Source organism: Biomphalaria glabrata, chromosome 3 (assembly GCF_947242115.1).
Source record: "Biomphalaria glabrata chromosome 3, xgBioGlab47.1, whole genome shotgun sequence".
Taxonomy (NCBI): Eukaryota; Metazoa; Mollusca; class Gastropoda; family Planorbidae; genus Biomphalaria; species Biomphalaria glabrata.
Window position 1 is genome coordinate 20,154,294 of NC_074713.1, and position 21,134 is coordinate 20,175,427.

At 31.4% G+C, this 21,134-nt stretch overlaps 2 protein-coding genes across 6 annotated transcripts in view; one reads left to right on the forward strand and one right to left on the reverse strand.

Moving 5' to 3' along the window:
• The first annotated feature begins 14,472 nt into the window (after positions 1 to 14,472).
• LOC106050163 (protein dpy-30 homolog) lies at positions 14,473 to 18,853 on the forward strand. The gene is made up of 4 exons (XM_013205109.2): positions 14,473 to 14,523; positions 16,962 to 17,047; positions 17,363 to 17,508; positions 18,131 to 18,853. The coding sequence occupies exons 1-4, from the start codon at positions 14,514 to 14,516 to the stop codon at positions 18,192 to 18,194; spliced, it is 306 nt and encodes a 101-aa protein (XP_013060563.1). The 5' UTR covers positions 14,473 to 14,513; the 3' UTR covers positions 18,195 to 18,853.
• The window catches only part of LOC106050162 (purine nucleoside phosphorylase-like), a 36,285-nt gene continuing 33,641 nt past the window's right edge, over positions 18,491 to 21,134 (reverse strand). For all 5 annotated transcript variants that reach the window (XM_056023917.1, XM_056023914.1, XM_056023916.1 and 2 more), the window contains one exon: positions 18,491 to 20,805. In XM_056023917.1, the coding sequence (XP_055879892.1) occupies positions 20,609 to 20,805 (197 nt within the window). In that variant the 3' untranslated portion in view covers positions 18,491 to 20,608. The remainder of the gene's footprint in view (positions 20,806 to 21,134) is intronic.

The window sequence follows — 21,134 nt, forward strand, 5'->3', positions numbered from 1 at the left end:
ACACACAAAGGATTAGACTTGATTAGTTATTTGAATTCATTTATGTTTTTTTTTTTTGTTTTTTTTTTGTTTTTAAATTTCCAGTTATTATTGCAAACATTTCCTTGTATATATAGTTTTGTTGTTAATGTAAGCTCTTGCCTTCTAGTCATAAAACATTAGAAAAAAAATGGAATGATATTGAATGTTTAAGTCTTTATTTTTTTTTTTTTTTATAATAATGAGTAAGTGCAAATTTTAAGTCATTTTCTCATAATCTCTCATGCATGTCTTAATTTCTATATACAAATTTTATGGTATTGGAAAGAGAGATTTCATTAAAAACAATATAAAAAAAATCAAACACTCAAACTCATTAATTGCTATCACACACAGTAACCGGTTTATTGAGTTAGCATGTATGTTTGAATCTCTCAGTTCCCCATTAGTAACATGAAAAGAAAAGTAATAGCTTTGCTTTGAAAAAGTTAACATGATGTTACAATTATATAGTTTAAGTGTCTCCTGGAGCTTAATAACAGGTTAACAAAAATAGTTTAGTGACATAATTAAATATTTCATTTCTTCATTGGCTGCCATTAGATAATCTTGGAGCATTTCTTTTTGTGAGTATAAGCCCTATTTTGTAGCTGGCATGGGTTTTGAATGTCAGAATAGTATTGGTCAAGGGAAAAATTAAGAATTTAAGTTTCTGCTTCTAAAACTGAATGGACAAATGTGCAATGGAATGAATTCAGTTTTCTTTGTCATATTGTTTGTTAAATAGTAATTTCTTTTTCCATTTATGATAAGTAAATTTACTATTATCTCCTTATAATTCTTATTTATAAAATTTGCTAATAAGTATCTGTAAGAAGTGTAATGTTAATATACTTTTATTCTTGAGCATATATTTCTTATATAAACTTATTATTTCTTTTTTTTAAACTTAAGTTTTTAAATGGAAAACTGATTTTTTTTTAAATCTACTTAGAATAGTAGAATTTTTATTGTAAATATTCAAAGGTGAATAACATTAATATAATATTCATATTTTTTAATGGAATGAAACCTGGAAAGAAAATGTTCTAGTTGGGGGGGGGGGGGGGATATAAAAATTACTCCACAATATAATATTTTTATTATTAGTCTTTATTTGTAATCTCATTCTTTTCCTGAACAATTATATACCGGTATTAGCTAAATGAATGTGTCCTAAATTTTTTATGACATTTAAACATGCCTTAATTTTAAAATCAAAATTGTAATATTTAATCCCCTCCCCCTTTTTAAACAAAAGTATTATAATGGAACTGCAAACTTTTTCTTTCTTTAGAGGTTGTGAGCTGCTCAAGATAGAAAAACTAATAATTTTATTTAGAGATACCTGGTACAAATAGGGAAGTATTTTGTAAGTGAAGAGAAAAATTACACATCTTTGTTTATAAATTACACATCTTTGTTTATAAATTACACATCTTTGTTTATAAAAAACAAAAATCAGCCAGTATGCTTGTAAAAAACAATACAGATGTACATATAATTTTTTTTTTCACAATACTACCATATTGATTTTAAAACAAAAACATATATGCATATAAAAAAATAACAATATGACTTTTAAGTAATGTCAGTTAATCTAGGCAGCTATTTATTTCTATCTAATTATTCAAATACAACAGCACTAAAAGAAGCTATTAACTTATATTTTTGCTAAATGTCACTATTCATTGCTCACTGTGTGCTATAAAGTTTTATTTAGGTTGACATATAATTGAAATGCCATCATATTTTTGAAGCATATTGATTTGAAAGAAGAGAGATTGTTTTTGGATGTTTCCTCTTATGCTCATTTTATTTCAAAGTAGTCTGATATTAATCTTTTTTTTTCTTGTCTTGTTGCATTGATTTCATGAAAATTTGGGGTTTTCCTAATTTCTAGTGGCCAAATATTGACAAGCACCTTAGTCCCCAAATTAATTTAAACACTTTGTAGCCTGTGCATGATGTCTAGATTCTGAGAGCTTTCTGTTAGGCTACTCACTCAGTCTTCCATTAACAATATATTTGTTTTGCAGACAGTGAAAATTTAAATTTTTGAAATACTGTGTGCCACTCTTGAAGACATCAGTCAAACTTTTATTGCAGCTTGTTCCTAGTTGAAGGGCTTAGTATTCATATTAAAAATACAAATCATGTATAACGATAAGCTATTTTAGTTTAAGACAAAGTTCCAGTGTAGCATGATACTTTTTTTTTTATTTAAATAAGTTACATTGGTGTCATATTTAAAATATATTTATGCTAGTTTGTTTGTGAATGTGCAGCTTTTAAATTATTAACTATTGCACCAGAAGATAGGAGGGTTTTAATGCACACATTGTCCAGACAAAAAACTAAAAGGGTGTGCCTCTAAAGTTAGTTGTATGATAAAGAGGAAACAGTCTTTGTGCATATAAAATGGTAGGTAACTTGGTATGTGGCATCCAGTATGAAATTCAGGCTGTCAATACAAGGTCTGAAGTTCATACCCTGCCTGAAGGATCATCCAAAAATTACAAAACAACCAAAATAGAAAAGCTTTTCCTTGTTTAGATCCTTGTTTAGCAATGTGATAACTTCTTTGACTACAGGAATTATTGCTTTGTAATGATCTGTGTTGAATGTTCATTCCTAACTTAATGATGAAAAATACTGAATTTCAACTATGAGCAATACAAAAATGTCTTAACACTTGGCTTACCTGTCAATTATAATAGACCTGTTCTGCATTGTTCAACTTTCTACATTCACAGGATAATTCATTAATATGCTAGACTGCAATATCTAGTGGTGGTGGTTAAAGTCATCAAGTCTTGGACTCTAATCTTGGGGGATTCATTTCTTCTTTTTCATTCTTTCTTATTATTTTTTAGCCTTGTCCTAGAGTGCGGTTCTATCATATATGTGATTGAATGGATAAGTGTAAGATGTTATCATCATCTTCTTTTGCAGAGGAATGTTTATTTTATAATAAATTTATAATGGAATTTGGCAATTATGCTCATAAGTCACTGTACAAAATATCAGCCTCTTTTTACTGTAATGTTATATTATCTTTTGTAATTTCCCAGCTTTTTTCCCCTTCTGCATATTATCTTTCCACTTAGGAGCTGTTATTGGGAACATGGTTTGTTTCTAGGTAGGAAATCAGAGGAAGTGTAAGACTTTCTTGCATAATATCTCCTCTTGTGATGAAAGTAAGTTGCTAGGTTATTCTAAAGGAGTTTGTTTTACAGCCTTTCCAATGTTTTTTTTTAAAAACTGTTCTACTGTATGGCTGTGAAGTCTTTACTTGTTCTATGATGTCATTTCCTGTGATAATTTATATACATTTTGAGATCTTTTTATTTTCTTAGTCTGTAGCTGGTTTATAACTCTATCAGTAAAGTAAAGTAGGTGACACTGTTGATAATATAAACTTCCTTCCAAATGATTTTGTCAATGCATTTTGTATTGCTGTACTGTTTAAAACAAAATACAAAATAGGTTAATTTCATGTTTCGCCTTTTGTATATTTTCTGCTCTGTTGTCTCTAGATGAACTTTTTCTTTTTTTTAATAAAATAGGAAAACTTTTTAAATCTCAAAAAACACACATACACAAAACAACCTTTTTGTTACTAATACAATGATCTGCATTGAATGCCTCTAGGTTTTATATTAGTTAGATGAAAGGCCTAGAGAATAAAAAAACTAATAGACTGTAGTATTATTGTAGTAGATGTTCATGCTTGTATATTTATTTACTTATCTGTAAAATGTTTTCAAACACTCAAGATTTGTAATTGTGCTAAACAAATTTTCAACATAATGCTACACAATCCTTCAGTCTATGAATCTTAATGATAATAAATTAAAAGTTTTATCGTTTGACATTCTATGTTGTTTTTCTTTTTTTCATTTGAATTCCAGATTATTGAATTTGATGTTGTCAGAAGTAATATTTTACAACATAATCTCAGAATTGTTAAACTAATAATCGCTTATATATTATGTAAATATAAATATCTTTTCTTTTACTTTAGAATTGTAATGGTAGATATAAAATGCCTTAATAAATTTTATTTTGTATGTTAATTATGCATAATAAATGTTCTTATATTGTATTGTAAAAGTATCCCTGTTTGATTTTTAGTTTTTAATCAATATTTATAATTAGGAAATTTTTGATCTTGGGTGAAGGATTAAACTTGACTTCCTCAGTTTTTTCATTTTAAAAAATTGTGCATCAGTAATAAATTAAGCTTAAAATCCAAAAAATTATTCAAAATATACAATCTAGTCTGATCAGAACATTAAAAAATAGTAGTTATCGAAGTGTTATCTTCTGGACAATACATTTTTAGATATTTTTTTTAAACCATTTTTTTTTTTAAATATATGTTTTTATTTTATTGTTGGCACTTTTTAAAAACAAGTTATATTCCTTGTGTATCATATTTCTGATTGTATTATAATGTTTTTATATAAGGTGCACATTATTGAATATTTTTGTTTGTACATGTAAGGTTAAATTTGTGCTATTTTGCAATATATGCCCCTAATCAACTTTTTTCTGTTCTTTTGGAATTATCTCAATTTAATGCGTTTTTTTCAAGACTGTTTGGTGTTTTTTTGCTTTTGTGAAATAAAAAAAACAAAAACTAATTATTTCTGATAGTTCAACCTGGCTTTCTGCTATTTGCCTTATATATTGCTCTTAGTTTTCCTTGTTTTCCTTGCACACACACACAAAAATATTCAAAATAAAAAAGGCGAGACCTAAATTGTTACAGATTTCGAAAATTAAAATTTAAAAGATTTCCACCTTTTAGCTTTGTCTTCACATGCTCCTTAACTCATTTGTTTGACACGCATAATATCAATATTGAGCTTTAATACCTGAGACCAGAGATTTGACATACCCGGTTTAATATGCCCGGTACAAGTGCCACACCAGTTTGGCCTGCAATGTAAAGAAAGTATTACGAGCTCCTCTCTTCATAACATCTTCTGATTGGTTAAGATGAGGATGAAAATAAATGTTTGTTTTTCAGTAATACATATATGAATGGTTTGAAAGGTTCTACATTATGTCTTCATGTTCATTGTTAATGAAGAGGTCTTCATTTACACAAATATATCATTTAGAATTCCAAGGAAGTCCCTTAAAGTATATAGATATAAATGATGATGTGTAGGGGAAACTACTTTTTTGAATTAGCATAATTTTTAAAAAATAAATATAAAAATGTAAGCATTATCGCAAACTTTTTTTTATGCTAAAAAAATCATTCTTTTTTAAGACACTTTTGGGCATTTTTTTCTCAATGGAAATGTAAAAATAATTTGGATTTCATTTCTAAGCTAAACTATATTATTTTTTTTTAAGTTCTTACTACTTATCATAAATGCTACCTCAATAGTTTATATGCTGATATTGCTAAGAATGTAATGAACATTTTGCTATATCAAGCACTTTAAATTTACATTTGATAACCTATTATTAACTACTTTCAATTTATTAACATTTGTTTTTGTCTTTGGACAAGGAGTTTAATGCTTGTTTATTTTAACATAGTTTATAAAAAATTTCTCTTAATGTACATTATTGTTTGTTTGTTGTTTTTTGTTGTTTTTTTTTTACGTTAATTAGTCATAAGTCTCTTTTTCATAAATTGTATTTTATATATCATGTTGGTCTATCACAGAATACAATGTTTTTAAATCATACTGGTCTATCCCTGAATACAACGTACATTGAAATCTTGATTGCCCTAAAAGAAAAAGGATACCTCAAAGTCACTAAATTAGCGATGGGTTAGCAGTTCTAAATCTTAAATCTTCTGTTCAAATTTGTTATGCATTCAGACTAGCTAAATCAAATCCTTGTTGCAAGTTATTGAGCCCACTGAAAATAAAAGGACTTAATGTCGTTCATTAAAAAAATAGAAAATGTCCTGCATTGTCCTCATACACTCTTGAAATGATATAGCTTATAGTAACTTTTACCTTGTTTCCCCTAAGTGTCTAGGTATATAGTCAATATTTGCCTTAACTTTAAAACAACAATTGAGCCTAACCACTTTTCATTTTTTCTTTGCCCTAATTAAAAAAAAAAGAAATCTGCATGACAGTGGCGTGGGATATAACCAAAAACTTTGATCTATTCCAGCATTTTGTGCATGTCAACGTCATGTTTTCCTGTCAGTTAATTCATTGACTATGATGGGCCTGAATACTGCTGCAGGTCAAGGGAAACTTTGTCATTACCTTTTTTTTTAATAGAATTTTTTGTTTACAAATACTATACATATTTTAAAAGTCATGTTTATGTTCAACATGATAGCTTTATAATGAAAGTATCAGGGGGAAGAAAAACTGTCTATAAAGTAATTGAATAGTATACATTTCTGTAGAGTGTGGTGTTGTTGTTTTGTAAATAAGCTTCTATTTCATTGTTGTGAAAGCAAAGGAAATTGTAAATGGTGTTTACAATTTAAACAGCAGCAAATGATCAAAGCAATTTGTATGATGTAATAAATTAACTGATCCCCCATTGGAATTAAAGCTAATTTTTGTCACTACAAATTTTTAAAATCTACACCAGTTGATGTATTAACTTTTAAATTTACATATTACTAAATATGCATCTATAATGTATCCGATCAATACAATTTTGAAAATAATTACAGATTTGTTTATTTTTTTTGTTTTGTTTTTTTATAGTAAAGAGAGACTGGGCTGACCTCAATTTTTAGGTTGAATGTTATCTGCAGTGGCAGTCTAGTCTGACACAGCAGCAAACAACACCAAGTGTGAAGACTCAAGAATTATGTTTTTGACTGCATCTAAAAAACATAAAAAATAGCAGTGTACTGCTCAAATCTTTTGGTGGGGAAATGATTTTTCTCACTACTAGTTATAGCACATTTCCAAGAAGCATGTTCATGAGCTCATTTTAGTCATACTTCCTAGTACATGTTGGCGCCTATTTTTATTTTCCTGAATAACCTACACTAACTGCAGACCTTTTTTTTTTCTCCGGGAAAAAAAAAGGGGGGGGGGATCAAAAGTCAGAACAGGCAGCACAATTATTATTGATTAAACACTTGGTTTTAAGTTAACTTGCAAACAAAGATCTGGACAAATGATAGTAGTCCTACTAGAATAGACCAATGATAGTAGTCCTACTAGAATAGCCCAATGATAGTAAGCAGTCCTACTAGAATAGACCAGTATTTCTTCACAAATACTAACATTAAAGATCAGTTGGTTAAGGAAACACTAATAATGATGGCAATATTTCTGATATTGAAAACCAACAAAATGCATATTCTGAGGTATCTACACTGCATTTTCCTGCTATTAAAAGTTCTATTTCAAAAACCTAATGTGCTATTCTTACTGACTTAGACCCTCCCTGGTAATGTCTGAAGCCTCTTTCCACCTACCATGAGGACCTCCATGAATGAGTGGCGTCAAGTTGTACTAGGATATCATTGCAACTCTTCTTATGCGTAATTCATTTTGTCGGAGAACATGTCCCGCAAACCTCATGCGTCGCTCTCTCACAATCTTACTAAGGGGTCGACTCCCAGTTCGGCCTTGATTTAGACCCGATCTCTATAACTGACTCCTAAAATCTGTCTTAGCCATCTTTGTTGAGATACATTTAGTGTTTTTCGATTTCGGTAGATGACTATTCACTGCAGTTTATTAATGGAGCCCTGCCACTGGTAAAAATGTGTAACTTCTCTTGAAAGTAGTTTGCTTTAGATTTTATATCGAAAAGTTTTATCGTCAAAATCTTCTGTTGGGGGTTTTCCACCTCAAAATGCTCTGTAGGGGGATCTTAAACTCAAAACCATCTGGAGGGGTTTTAAACTTTTTAAAAAAGCCATCTGTAGAAGAAGGGTTTAAACTCAAAACCCCCGATTGGATTGGCTACGCTCAAATAATTTTAGTCTGTAATTTGCTTTTTTTTATATTGAAGATGTATTTTTAGCACCAAACCACTCTGAATGGGTGTTTAAACTCAAAACCCCTTTTGGCAACGCTCATAGCATTTTGAGTGCGTAATTTGCTTTTTTCTTACACTGAAGATGTATTTTTTATCCTCAAACCCCCCTGGCGGGGGGTTTAAACTCAAAACCCCTTTGACTACGCTCATAGATTTTGGAGTGAGTAATTTTCTTTTATTTATATTGAAGAGGTACTTTTTAGCTTCAAACTCCACTGGAAGGGAGTTTAAACTCAAAACCTCTTTGAGTGTATAATTTGCTTTGTTTTTATTATTATAGAGGTAGTTTTTACCTTCAAACCCCGCTGAAGTGGGGTTTAAACTCAAAACTGACTCAAAACCCATTTAGCTACGCTCATAACATTTTGAGTGCGTAATTAGCTTTTTTTTTTATATTATAGAGGAGGTTTATCGTAAATTTTAGACGGGGTTTTAAAATCAAAATCTTCCTTAACTGTGCTCTTGGAATTAGGGGATTTTCGTTTGCATTTTTTGTTTTGTTTTATAGAAGAGGGGGAGTTAACTGCAAAAACCCCAGGTAGGGGGTTTAAAACTCAAAACCTCTAGTAGGGGTTTTTAAACTCGAACCCCTCTGGTAGGTGTTTTAAACTCGAACCCCCCTGGTAGGGTTTTTTAAACTCGAACCCCCCCTGGTAGGGGGTTTTAAACTCAAACCCCACGGTAGGGGGTTTTAAACTCAAAACCCCTTTGGTTGTGCTGGGACAAGTGATGGTTTAGTATTAAAATCTCACCTAAAATAAACAAAATCAAAGCAAAAAATCAGTCACTAAATTCCGACGGGGGGGGGGGGGGGGATTTCATTTCGAGGGGGGGGGGACCCCCCCCCTGGCTACGCCCATGACATATAATACTATTTTGTTACATCTCTCTTCTTTAATTCAGAAAATCTATCTATCAGAATAACTAACAAACTAAACTAGTCAACTAAAAGGTCAATTCACAAATCAAGTTCACAAATCAAGTCTCTTGGGTTTGTTAACTATTCTGCCTGAGCGTGTTACGTAAGGTTAAATGTGGTCTAGATGTTTTAGAAGAAGCAGTGTGTAGTGGCGGCTCAAAATCTAGTGTAGTTTGTAATCCTGGACTCTCTAGATCTAGTGGTTCTGGTTGTTCTGAGATGTCATCTGGAAAGTCATAATTATTGTCAAATCTGTTTGCTTTCTCAGAAGAATTTCTGATGTGTTTTCTGTTTCTTCTGTAGGCCTTATTTCCACTTTTGACATTATATGATCTAGGCTTAGAATGCTTCCTGGTTTCCACCTAGAATTAAGTTGCATTCTGACTGCCTTTCCGTCTTGTAGTGGATTATAACTCTTAACTCCTTTCCAATTATCATTATAATGTTTCTGAGACTGTTTCTCGCAGTCAAAGTGTTTCTTCACCACCTTGAGATCTGGTGTCTTGGTAGGTATTAGCGGTTCTGACACATTTTGATTCTGATGTTCAGCACACCTGCTACAATCCCTAACTGTCACTTCAAAGTCTGCATTCATGCCTGGCCAATACATGACTTCTCTGGCTCTCTGCTTACACTTGACTATTCCTAAGTGAGACTTGTGAATCAGATTTAGCATGTATGTATTTACGTAAGCTCGGTGGCATGACCTTTCTCAGACCTTTGTATATAATACCATCCGAAGTTGATAACTGGTCTCTTGAATCCCAATATGGCCTGACTTCAATTGGAGTCTCGCTTCTTGTGTCTGGCCAACCAGTCATAATTACTTCCAGAAGCATTAAAAGTTCCTTGCCTGTACAGTCTTTAATTTCACTGTATTTCGAATCACTTACAGAGATCATATGCACTGAATCATCTGTAAATTCACATGTCTGTGTATCAGTATTTGGTAGATGTGCACGAGAAAGTGTATCGGAGATAAACATTTCCTTGCCTTTTCTGTAACAGACTTTCAGATCATACCACTGTAGTCTTATTAGCATCTTCTGTATTCTCACTGGTGCTGACAGTAGAGGTTTCTTGAAGATTTGCTCCAGAGGTTTGTGATCATTATAAACTGTTACTTCTTTACCAAATATGTAGCAGTGAAATTTGCTTGTACTATACACAATTGAAAGCATTTCTTTCTCAATCTGAGCATATCTGTAAGAGCTCTTGATGCATATGCAATTATACGACCTTCCTGGAGTAATACTGCTCCCAGTCCATCTTTACTTGCATCACATTCTATCTCTACGTTCTTGTTGACATCATAATATGCCAAAACTGGAGGGTTTGTACAAAGATGTTTCAATTCAACAAAACTCTTGTTTTGTTCATGATTCCATTGAAATTCTATGTCATCTTTTAGAAGCTTTCGTATTGGAGCATCTGCTTGACTTAGATTAGGAATAAATTTTGATAGGTACTGAATTAAACCTAGAAATCTTCTGATTCCATCTTTGTCTTGAGGAGCTGGCATGTCAATAATTGCCTTTATCTTTGCTGGATCTGGTTCTAAACCTTTCTCTGACAAGATATGACCCATATAAGGTACTCTGTTTTGCCTTATCTTGCACTTGTCATAGTTCAGCTTTAGATTGTACTCCGTTGCTCTTTGCATGACTTGTTTCAAAATGTGATCATGATGCTCAACATCTCTATCAGCTACTAGAATGTCGTCTATGATGACATATGCTCCTTCAATACCTTGAAGCATTTCATTCATAATTCTTTTGGTAAATTTCTGGCGCTGATTTGATACCAAAAGATAATCGTAACCATCTATATCTTCCCAGAGGTGTGTTGAAAGTTGTGAGAAATGAAGATTCTCTTTCAAGCTTTATTTGCATAAACCCTGACTTGGCATCGAAAACTGAGAATATCTTCGAATCTGGAATATTAGTGATCACATCTTCAATAGTTTTCATCGGGTGATGTTCCCGTCTGATTGCTTTTTTGAGATCTTTTGGATCAATACATATTCTCACTTTGTCATTCCTGAACGAAACAACCATGGAGCTAACCCATTCAGTAGGTTCATGTACTGGAGTAATAAATCCATCAGCTTGCATTTCTTTAAGTTTTTCTTCAACTTTCTTGCGTAACGATGCTGCTAAGCGACGTGGTGGATGGATAACTCCTTTAGCATTTTCCTGTAACTGAATCTTGTATTCTCCTGGCAGTGTTCCAGTTGTTTTCAGCATTTCAGGGAATTCTCTTTGTAACTCGTCTTCTGCCTTGGATTCTATGCTGTCTATCTGTTGTAGTAGTCCTAAACATTCTGCTGTGTCACCACTCAAAATGTTCTCTTGGCTAATGTCTACTACCTCAAACCTTTTTTTTTTACCTCTTGGATATTATTTTTCAAAAGTAGCACCACTGCTCCTACAGTCTTAATAACATGATTAGTGTAAGACTTGAGCGACTTTGCTGAATAAGCAAGTTTTACTTTGTCTTTGAGCTTTTCAAACTCCGACTTGACAAGAATGTTACATCTTGCACCAGTGTTGATACGAAAAATTAATGTCTTGCCATTCACGACTAGTTTTACAGTCCACTTGTCTTCAACGACATTGATGTTCTCAATTTTACCCTTTTTAGACTGGCTACTTGCAGTGCTAACAGGTACAACATTTTCATCACTGTGGCTGTTATCTTCTACCATATTGACGTTGCGTCTTTGTCTGCACATTTGAAACCAGTGGTTTTTCTTCTTGCAGAAATTGCACGTGGTTCCTATTGCCGGACATTTTCCCTTTTCGTGGTTCTTGCCGCATTTACTACATAATTTATCTGAGTTGTCTTTAGACTTCTGCTTGAGTACATTGTGTGACTGTCTCTTGATTGCTAGAACTTCTTGGCCCCTAAACATTTTCACTTGGCTTTGCGACATCTCGTATTGTTGTCCAATGTCAATAGCCTTGCTAAGGGTCAACTTCTGTCCCTGATCAAGTAGTCTTAATTGCACCTTTTCGTGTATGACTCCACTAATAATCAAATCAATAAGCATATCGTCTGGATTGTCATACTCACAGTCCATAATGAGAAGCTTTAGGTCTTTAACAAAGTTATCAAAACTTTCTCCTTCTTCCTGCTTTCTCTGATGTGCTCAAATCTAGACACTCTTTTATTTTGTCTTGGCCTTATGTAGTCTTCTATTTTCTTTAATAGCAATTGCGGATCTCCCTCTTCACTATCATCGATATTTAGAGTTTTGTACACTTCACGGCCTTGTTGACCTATCCACATTCCCAGCCATCCGGCTTTTTGTTTACTATCGGCACCAGCTAACGGTCCTTTGAAACAAAAGCTCACCTCAGTGTCACCTGCTGTTGAAACCTTAAAAACTCTTGATACAGATCTTTAGCATTCCAATTCAAGATTGGTTGCTCAAAATAAAAAGAAGCCATTATTAGATTAATAAAAACCTTTGTCTGGACAGCTTTTTAAGTTTTACTCTGACACCATGTAGAATATTCGTGTTACACAAATAACAAACTAGTGTTTAAGAGGGAAGACATATTAGGAACTCATTTATTACGTAAACACCAGCGGTGGTGCACTGACGCGCTAGTGTGCAAATGTACATATAATACTATTATGTTACAACTAGCGTAGCTGTCTAACTATAATCAGTCTCTCTAAACTGTCCATAACGGCAAGTAGCCAACATTGTTATTTGTCAATATTTGTAATTCGGTCTTGCCATCGTTTGTCTATGATTATGATGAAGCGCAGACATCTTTGGTGAAAGCGTTCAAGAAGTCTTACTTACTTTCTGTATTGCAGGCCCTACGCATGTATAAAATCCATATAAAAGAACCACTGCTTGGTATATTTGTTGGCCAGCGGGGGCGATTTATTCCGCTATACTCTCGCCTGGAGCCGCCCAAAAGCACTAGTTGGCCTATACTAGCCTTGCTAGACGGTTATCAACTTCTCTTGAAAGTAATAATAATAATAATAATAATAATAACACATTGAACACATTATGGCAGGATGTCCAGCCCTATCAGAATCAGCCTACCTAGGTCGCCATAACCAAGTTGCAAAGTTAATACACCAACACCTGGCTTTGACGTACAAATTGATCGGTAAGGACACTCCCCCTTATTATAAATACTCTCCGCAAGAGGTTCTCGAGTCTACTGAACATCTGCTGTACTGGGATAGGCCTATTCTGACCGACAAAACGGTAGATTTCAATCGCCCGGATCTGCTGTTCATCGATAAAAAAGAAAAAAACCGCTACCATTATCGATATCGCCGTACCACTGTCTCATAATTTGAGAAAAACTGAGATAGAAAAACAAAGAAAATATGGGAACCTAGGCTTGGAGATTAAGCGTCTATGGAAATTGTCCAAAATAACAATATACCCCATTGTTATATCAACCGAGGGGATAATAACAACTGACCTCACAGACACCTTCAAGGCCCTTAACATTCCTAGGAACATCTTCGTTGCCTGTCAGAGGGCGGTACTGCTGCAGACCTGCCACATCACCAGAAAATTCCTCAGTGGAAACTGTTAAAGGGACTACGATGAATTTTGTTTCTCTTTAGCGAAACTCGACCCTGGCAGTGCCAGAGAATGACTACTCGTTCATTTCTAACATAATAATAATCTTTATTATCCGTAAGGAAATTTGTCTTACAATTTGTGCATTACACCAAACAAAAAACATTGGATACCGTGCTTCCCAGATACGTAAAGTTGTCTACCATGTGGAGGGATGTCATTCACTGTTATCTTTTGGGCTGAGTAGATTTTATCTGGTGACTTCTGAAACATGATCCCTCAACTCAAGAAAGCATAATGAAACTAGAAAAGACGAAATATAGAGCGGAAAGATTTGTAACAAACGAATATTCCAATTTGTTTAGTAGCCTACAATCACAAAATTTAGAGACACTTAAGAACAGAATAATACAAAGTAAAGTAGCAATATGCATTTTATATAGGCCTACATAAAACACTACGCCATAATTTATAAATAAAAAAAAAAACAACTAATAAAATATTGTGAAAGATACATAGATAAAAGCATATCTCTTATTCCATATGCTAGGACTAATTCATACAAGTGTTCCTTACTCCATATTGCCCTTAGAGCATGGATGGGTTGCCTGAATCAGCTAGGAAAAACATAGACTTTGCAGAGCTTACGTCGCTGATTAACATGCATGAATAGATTGGCACGTGAAATGAGTAGGAAATAATTTTATCTTCTTTTGACGTAACGTCTGTAATCTATAAGCTAAGAAGACATTTTTTTTTCAGAGGTTTGTTGAAGTATGTTCAGTGTGAGCAATAAGGGCGCACGTATAAAACCGCCTTACTTTTTAGTTCCATGAGAGTTGATTCAGTTAATACATTACATAAATCATTTGTTTAGTCTTAGGAATGTTTTATTTTTCGATGATATTAAGGAAAATAATAACGAAAAAGGACGAAAATATAAAATTACTTAGATCAAGATCTGATTTTAAAATCAAAGGGAGATAATGACTTCCCTTAGAAACAAACATGGCGGAAGGTATATTTGCTTGTTGTCTTACCGACCGTGCTTATTTAATTTGTTTTCAAAATTTAATTGTAAAAATAATTAGATCTAGACCCTTTAGAATCTATATCATGAAATTATAAATTAGCTTCTAGCAATATAATAAATCTATTTGTATATTTTTTAATAACAAATTAATTACGACGTCTTGAGTCGAGTAATGATTAATCTGATAATGATAAAACAGTATTAACACTAACAGATAATCATTAACGTGATTAAGACATTAATGATCATCATTGCAATGGCACATGTGACATTCAACATCATTGTAAATCTTTGTTCATATTCAGACATTGGAATAAATCAATAGTCAATAATAATAAATATAATAATTCTGAAATGGCCAAATGAATGGCAGTGAATACTGAAATAACAGAATCAGTGAATGATGGGAATCTATTAATCTTAGTCTTAATGATTAGATCTAGACCTAGATCTACAGTACATCTAGTTATTTTAGTAATTAATATAATTTTAAATAATTAGATCTACTTGTTAAGTTATTATTATTATTTCTAGATCTTGACTTATTAATATTTTAAAACATTAAAAATATTTTATTTAAACACTCCCCTCCAAACACATCTTAGACGTCACTAAGGAAATTTTAAAAAAATAATTAAAATTTAAAGTAATATTTATTAGATCTAGATTCTAATTAGATTACATAATGATAAATGACAATTATCTAATATTTTATCAATTATAATCAAATTATATGTATATCTAGATATACAGATCTTAGATCTAGATTCTAATTTAAAATTTAAAGTAATAGATCTATATTTCTATAGATGTCTATAGATAGAAATATAGATCTATATTATAATTTAAAAAAATGTTATTTATATAATAATGGTAATATCTTCGATTCCGAAGACTTAGGATGAGGGAAGTGTTTCATATGAATATGCAAACCCATTTGCAACCAGCATATTCTTCCGCATCTTGTGCAGTCTATTTAACTTTTCTTTCCTGTGTATATATATAGTTGTGTATATATAAAAGTAGTTGGTTTAGAGCTTGAAAAGTCATAGCTTTTAAAAAACAATAATTGAAGAGTGGTGGTAGTGATCTAATCCTCTCTGTCTCTCCTCTTACTCCAGATCTACATTATTCTCATTACCTTTGGATTTTGTTTTCTTTGTGTATTGTGTCTCCATGCTCCTGGCATGCCATGCTCCAGAAACAGTACTTTTGGACATATGAAGAAAGAAGGAGAAGTGATCAACAAACTTGTTGAGGTCCATCAGTTGGTTTAGAATGTGCCATGAGGCACAGAAGACAGTTTTTTTTTTATTACACAATCATTTGTTTTGATGCTGCAGCTTGATTTCTTGTAGAAATTTCGCAGAAATTAGACACATTTTTACCATTTATTCCCTCACTATTTTCCAGAGTAATTCACAATGGACACTATCGTTTTTTTGCAACCACAAAACTGATTCATCAGCCTTTGTTGTTATTCTAGGCTTCACTCAATATTTCAGAGGACAAAAAATTTTCAGCGCATGATCTGCCTCTTTGGAAGCCAGCTTGCTCTTCTCTGAGCCTTTCATATGTGGCCTAAAATTTTTGCCCAGATCTAAGAGGACGACCATGTAAATTGACCAAAGGGAAAGACTTCTGTAAAAATGATGTATTTTTAATATTTAAGTATTTTTATATTTAATTTTAAAAAGAAAACAGTTCATTTTCAGAAGATAAAATTAGCTGTTGCACCTAAACTTTACAAGCTACAAAATATTATAATGTCAAAATATCAAAATATTAATGTCTTTTCTAGTTTTTGAGATCTAAATGTGACATATATAGGGTTGGACAGACCATATGCTAAAGTAATAGCATCTTTTCTCTTTTTGGAAAAAGGTTTGATTCAGATAATATTTGATTACATTAGAAATGAAACAGCAATTTCCCCATATTTTTCATTTTAAATACTATACGTATATAGATATGTATTCAAATTCATGAAAAAAATAGTGTAAGTGATCCTGTCACAAAGAAATAAGGACAACATTTTTCTATAACAATATCAAGAGAAAAAAAATAGGGTCTAGATAATCTCACGTAGAAATATAAACAAACATTTTTTAAAGCAATGAAAAACTGTGAACCTTTGCAACATACATCATTTGACCGTAGAACAAGCTACTTGCACAAGAGCTAATTTAATTGTATATGGGTCATCTTTTTTTTTTTTTAAATCATAGAATGGTTCCTATATTTCATATAAATTTAGGAGTCCAAGTCTATTCTATAATCCAATACAGTATAACATAAATACAACTGGATAGATATTAAAGGACTAATAGATAGAGACAGCCTGCAGAACTGTAAGCAAGATCCATGATAGAAGTCTTAAAATTAAATTAAAATATTAATATTTTACTGTTTTGATTTTAAAGAATCAGTATCAAGGCCTGTAAGCGTTGCACAACTATCAAATATAAATGATCCAATGGAATCTCAAGATATACCAGACAATATTCAGGTAAATATTTTGAATTATCTTGTTTATACTTAAAATATTTTGCTGTAAATACATTTGTTATTTATTGTTTTTATGAGTCATGACAAATACTGACATTTTCTATCAGAATTTTGTTTTACTTATTTGGTGACCATCACATTTCCTAATATGAAAAAAAAAAAAAAAAAAAAAAAAAAAGCAACTATATACTTTTTACATTAATTAAACTTTTAAAAACAAAAAAAAAACAATTGCAAAATATAAACACCTGAAGAAACTGCTAAATAATAGAGTATTATGTATCCCTTCTATAAATTTGTTGTTTTGTTTTTTTAGAAAATTATTGCCAGTGAAAAAGAAGCTTTGGAAGTTCCAGCCAAACGCCCTAAAGTAGATGTACAGTCATTACCAACTAGAGCTTATCTTGATCAAACTGTGGTTCCAATACTCTTATCTGGCATGTCTGTGTTGGCCAGAGAGAGGTAGTAAATCATCTTTTTTTTTACTAGAAACTTTTGTAAAGTTCTACATGTAGATTTCAATAAATTTGAGCCATAAGCTAACTATAGTGTTCTCAGAGCATTCCACCTTTCATGCCTGGGATCACATTTAGATGAATTGTTGTGGTAAAATAGGAGAAAAAGAGTTAATAAGAACTTCATATCAGTGATTTCAACTTTTTATTTACATTAGTGGAGTCATCTAAAATAAAGTAGCAACATCGCATTATGATAAGCTGATTATGAGAACTAACTATTGGAGTTGGAAAGAAATATCCAGTTGTTGCCCCTTTCTGTGCTCAGAAAATGTTAAAACATTCATAGCTAACTGGATTATTTGAAAAGTTTCATTCATAGAGTTTAAGACGTAATTCTTGGATCAAGTTGATGACAATACACAAATCAATCCAAACATTAACCAGTTAGTTAATCATTTAGTACTAATTAATCAATTTTGTTTTATATAGCAGAAAGGGAGCTAAACCGTAAAATTTTCAGATACATGGTAGTAATTAGCAGTTATTTCTTTTAGATAAGCTTTGTTTTTTTAAAGTATTCTTTTCACTATTGGTTGTTTAAAATTAATTTCCCTGTTTTGTTTCAGACCCCCCAATCCCATTGAATTTCTGGCAGCTTACTTGCTGAAGAACAAAGATCAGTTTGAATGAGCTCTCATCCATCAGCCAGACTTTGTTTCACATCTAGTTTGTTTGTCCCTTCTTCGACTCTGGCAGTTGTTAATAATAGTACACTGTCAAGAGAACTGAGTAGGGAAACAAGCTGTTTATTTCTTTAGTGTTAAATTATATTTGTATTCTTCCAAGTTCAATTCACATACATCACCTTTGTTGTATGACATTCATCTGCTTGAAAGATTGTTTTAAATGGATCCAGTCACATCATTTGTTTACAAACAAAAAGTAATATGTTAATGATATATATATAGTCAAGTCAACAAAAAGTATCAATGTTAAGGATGTTTTATTGTTACATCACAAAGCTGCTAGAGGATACAAACAAAATTATTAGCTAGTGTAAATGTATTTCTAAAAAGATTGTTACGGAAATGTACTAATCTATTTCAAAGGTTAAATTAACATCAATCTATAGACTTTGTATAAAGATAGAAAAAAGATAAATATATATCCCCACAAAAAAATGTCCAAGTCATCTATCATTGTCATGTACATCATTGTGTAAATAATCATCTGTAAACAATACAAATGTTTTGTGCTTTTATGGTTTCTGTCTAGATTGAAATTAAAAGCAAAAATGTATAGCAGTAAAATATGTTACAAAATAAATTTTGATGTTTTTTAATACTAAATTTGTTTTTTTTTTCTTTTAATGAATTTTCATTTGGATTAAAAAAAAGTATCTGCAAGATGGATTCAAAAATGAAATTGCAGTACTTTATTAACTGGATTTAAAAATAAAATTGCAGTACTTTATTAACTGAAGAAAAAAAAATTGTTTTGTGTGTGTCTCTATGCATTTTTATACATATTTTAACTTTCAATTGGAGCAATCAATTAATTCAGCTTAAATGTATTTGTTATTTTATCTTAATACAACTTGAGAAAATGTCACACTCACACATAAAAAAAGAAGACAATCTTGAATACAATTGAGCAATGCCATTTGTTAAAACATAAACAATAATGCCACAAGCTTTTGACAAGCAAATATAAATATTTCAGTTATTTTGATCCAAAATGAATTATGCTCATTAACTGTATTATGTATATTTATAGAAAGCTTAATTTAAAAAAATAATTGAAATGCATATTATATTTCACTTAAAAAAAAAAAAAGTAAGAACCTTAAGAAATGGCATAGTCACTTTCTGACTCTTAAGACCTTTCATTGTAAGATCAAAGTGACCATAAGCGTAATAGAAAATAAAAACTTAATACATTCTGACCTTTAAAAGCAAGTGGTGAAATCAATTTATATATTATTATTAATTTTTTAAAGTAACAAATAGTGTCTTTAGTCTTTCTACAGATTTAAATACATGAACTTTGTTGCTATTTGAAAGTGAGATCAAATTTTTGATTCAATACAATATCAAAATAGAAACATTATAAAAGAAAACAAAAACTGTTACATCTCCAATGATTCTGCTGTATACAGACAATAACAAATCCAAGAACTGTTTGTAAATACACAGAGACACTCATTTAATGAGTTTATATCTCCTATCAAATTTTTAGATAACAAAATTACACGATAAACGAATTATATAGGTAAAAAAGAAAATGAATTAAATTCAGATTTATGAAAAAATAGTGTAAGTGATTCTGTCACAGAGAAATAAAGACAACATTTTTCTATAAACAATATCACCAGAAAAAACATGTCTAGATAATCTCATGTAGAAATATGAACACATATTTTTTAAAGAAATGAAAAACGGTGAACCTTTTGCAAGTACATCAAATTGATTGGAGAACAAACTACTTGCACAAAATCTAATTTACTTGTAAATTTTTTCTTTATAATTAGGAATGGCTCCTATATATCAGTTTGTGATAAATGAAATACAATTTGACTACCAAATGCAATGTGTACAAGTCATTTGAAAGCACTGCAAATAGTTGTATTAGCACAAAGAGGAAGTTCAAATGCCCAGGTTTAAATATATGAAGAGTTCATAGTCAAAATGCTTTATTTTCATTTTCAAAACTGTAAGATGATCTAGTTATAGTCAATAGTTTCTTCACAGTACTTATAAAATTTAGACCACAGTAATAAAATTTTCTTTTTGAAAATGGTGGATACAGCGTTTTGCTATCAACTCTTTATTGACAGGTGTACATATAAGGTGAATAATAAATAAGGACTGTAGGATAAAGTAATATTGAACAAGATGTAAAAAGGATACACTATAAAGAAATGCTTAGAGATATTCCAACTACATTCTCGCTACATTATTTAACTTATAGTTTTAACATCTCATCTTACTGATTTCATTTACTCCTTGATTACATCTAGCTTATACTTATTGTTAATCTCATCAAAAGTGCTAATCTGCAATCATTGATCTTTTGACTCATTTTCCCTAATCACAAACTTTAACTTAAATTTGCTGTACAAATTTGACAAATATATCTTGCAGTATAAGTGCCCGCTCATTGGCAGTTCTAAGAACATCCTCGTGAGTGACCTGAAACTGTGAGCCGACATCAAGGTCCACCATGTCCGTGATGAGTGACACTCCAAAGATTTTCATGCTGCTGTGTCTGCCCACAACTGATTCTGGAACTGTGCTCATGCCTGGGGTGATATAATAAGAAAATTATTTACAAGAAGAAATTACAATAAAAAAATGATTTTTATAATTACATCACTAAAATTTCTTGTATAAAAAATACAAAATTATAAGGTGTAACAAAGACAGATGTTTTAGGTAAGAATCTAAATGATTGAAATTATCATAATCATTGGAAGTCACTGAATTAAACTTCTTACATAAATAAAAGAAATGTATCAGTGTTTAGTTGATTTGATGGTCCATCATTTATCATAAATACAGATGCCCTTGAGATCATATCACATGATTTGAGTGTAAAGGTGAAGGACATTTTAACAACAGTATCTAGTTG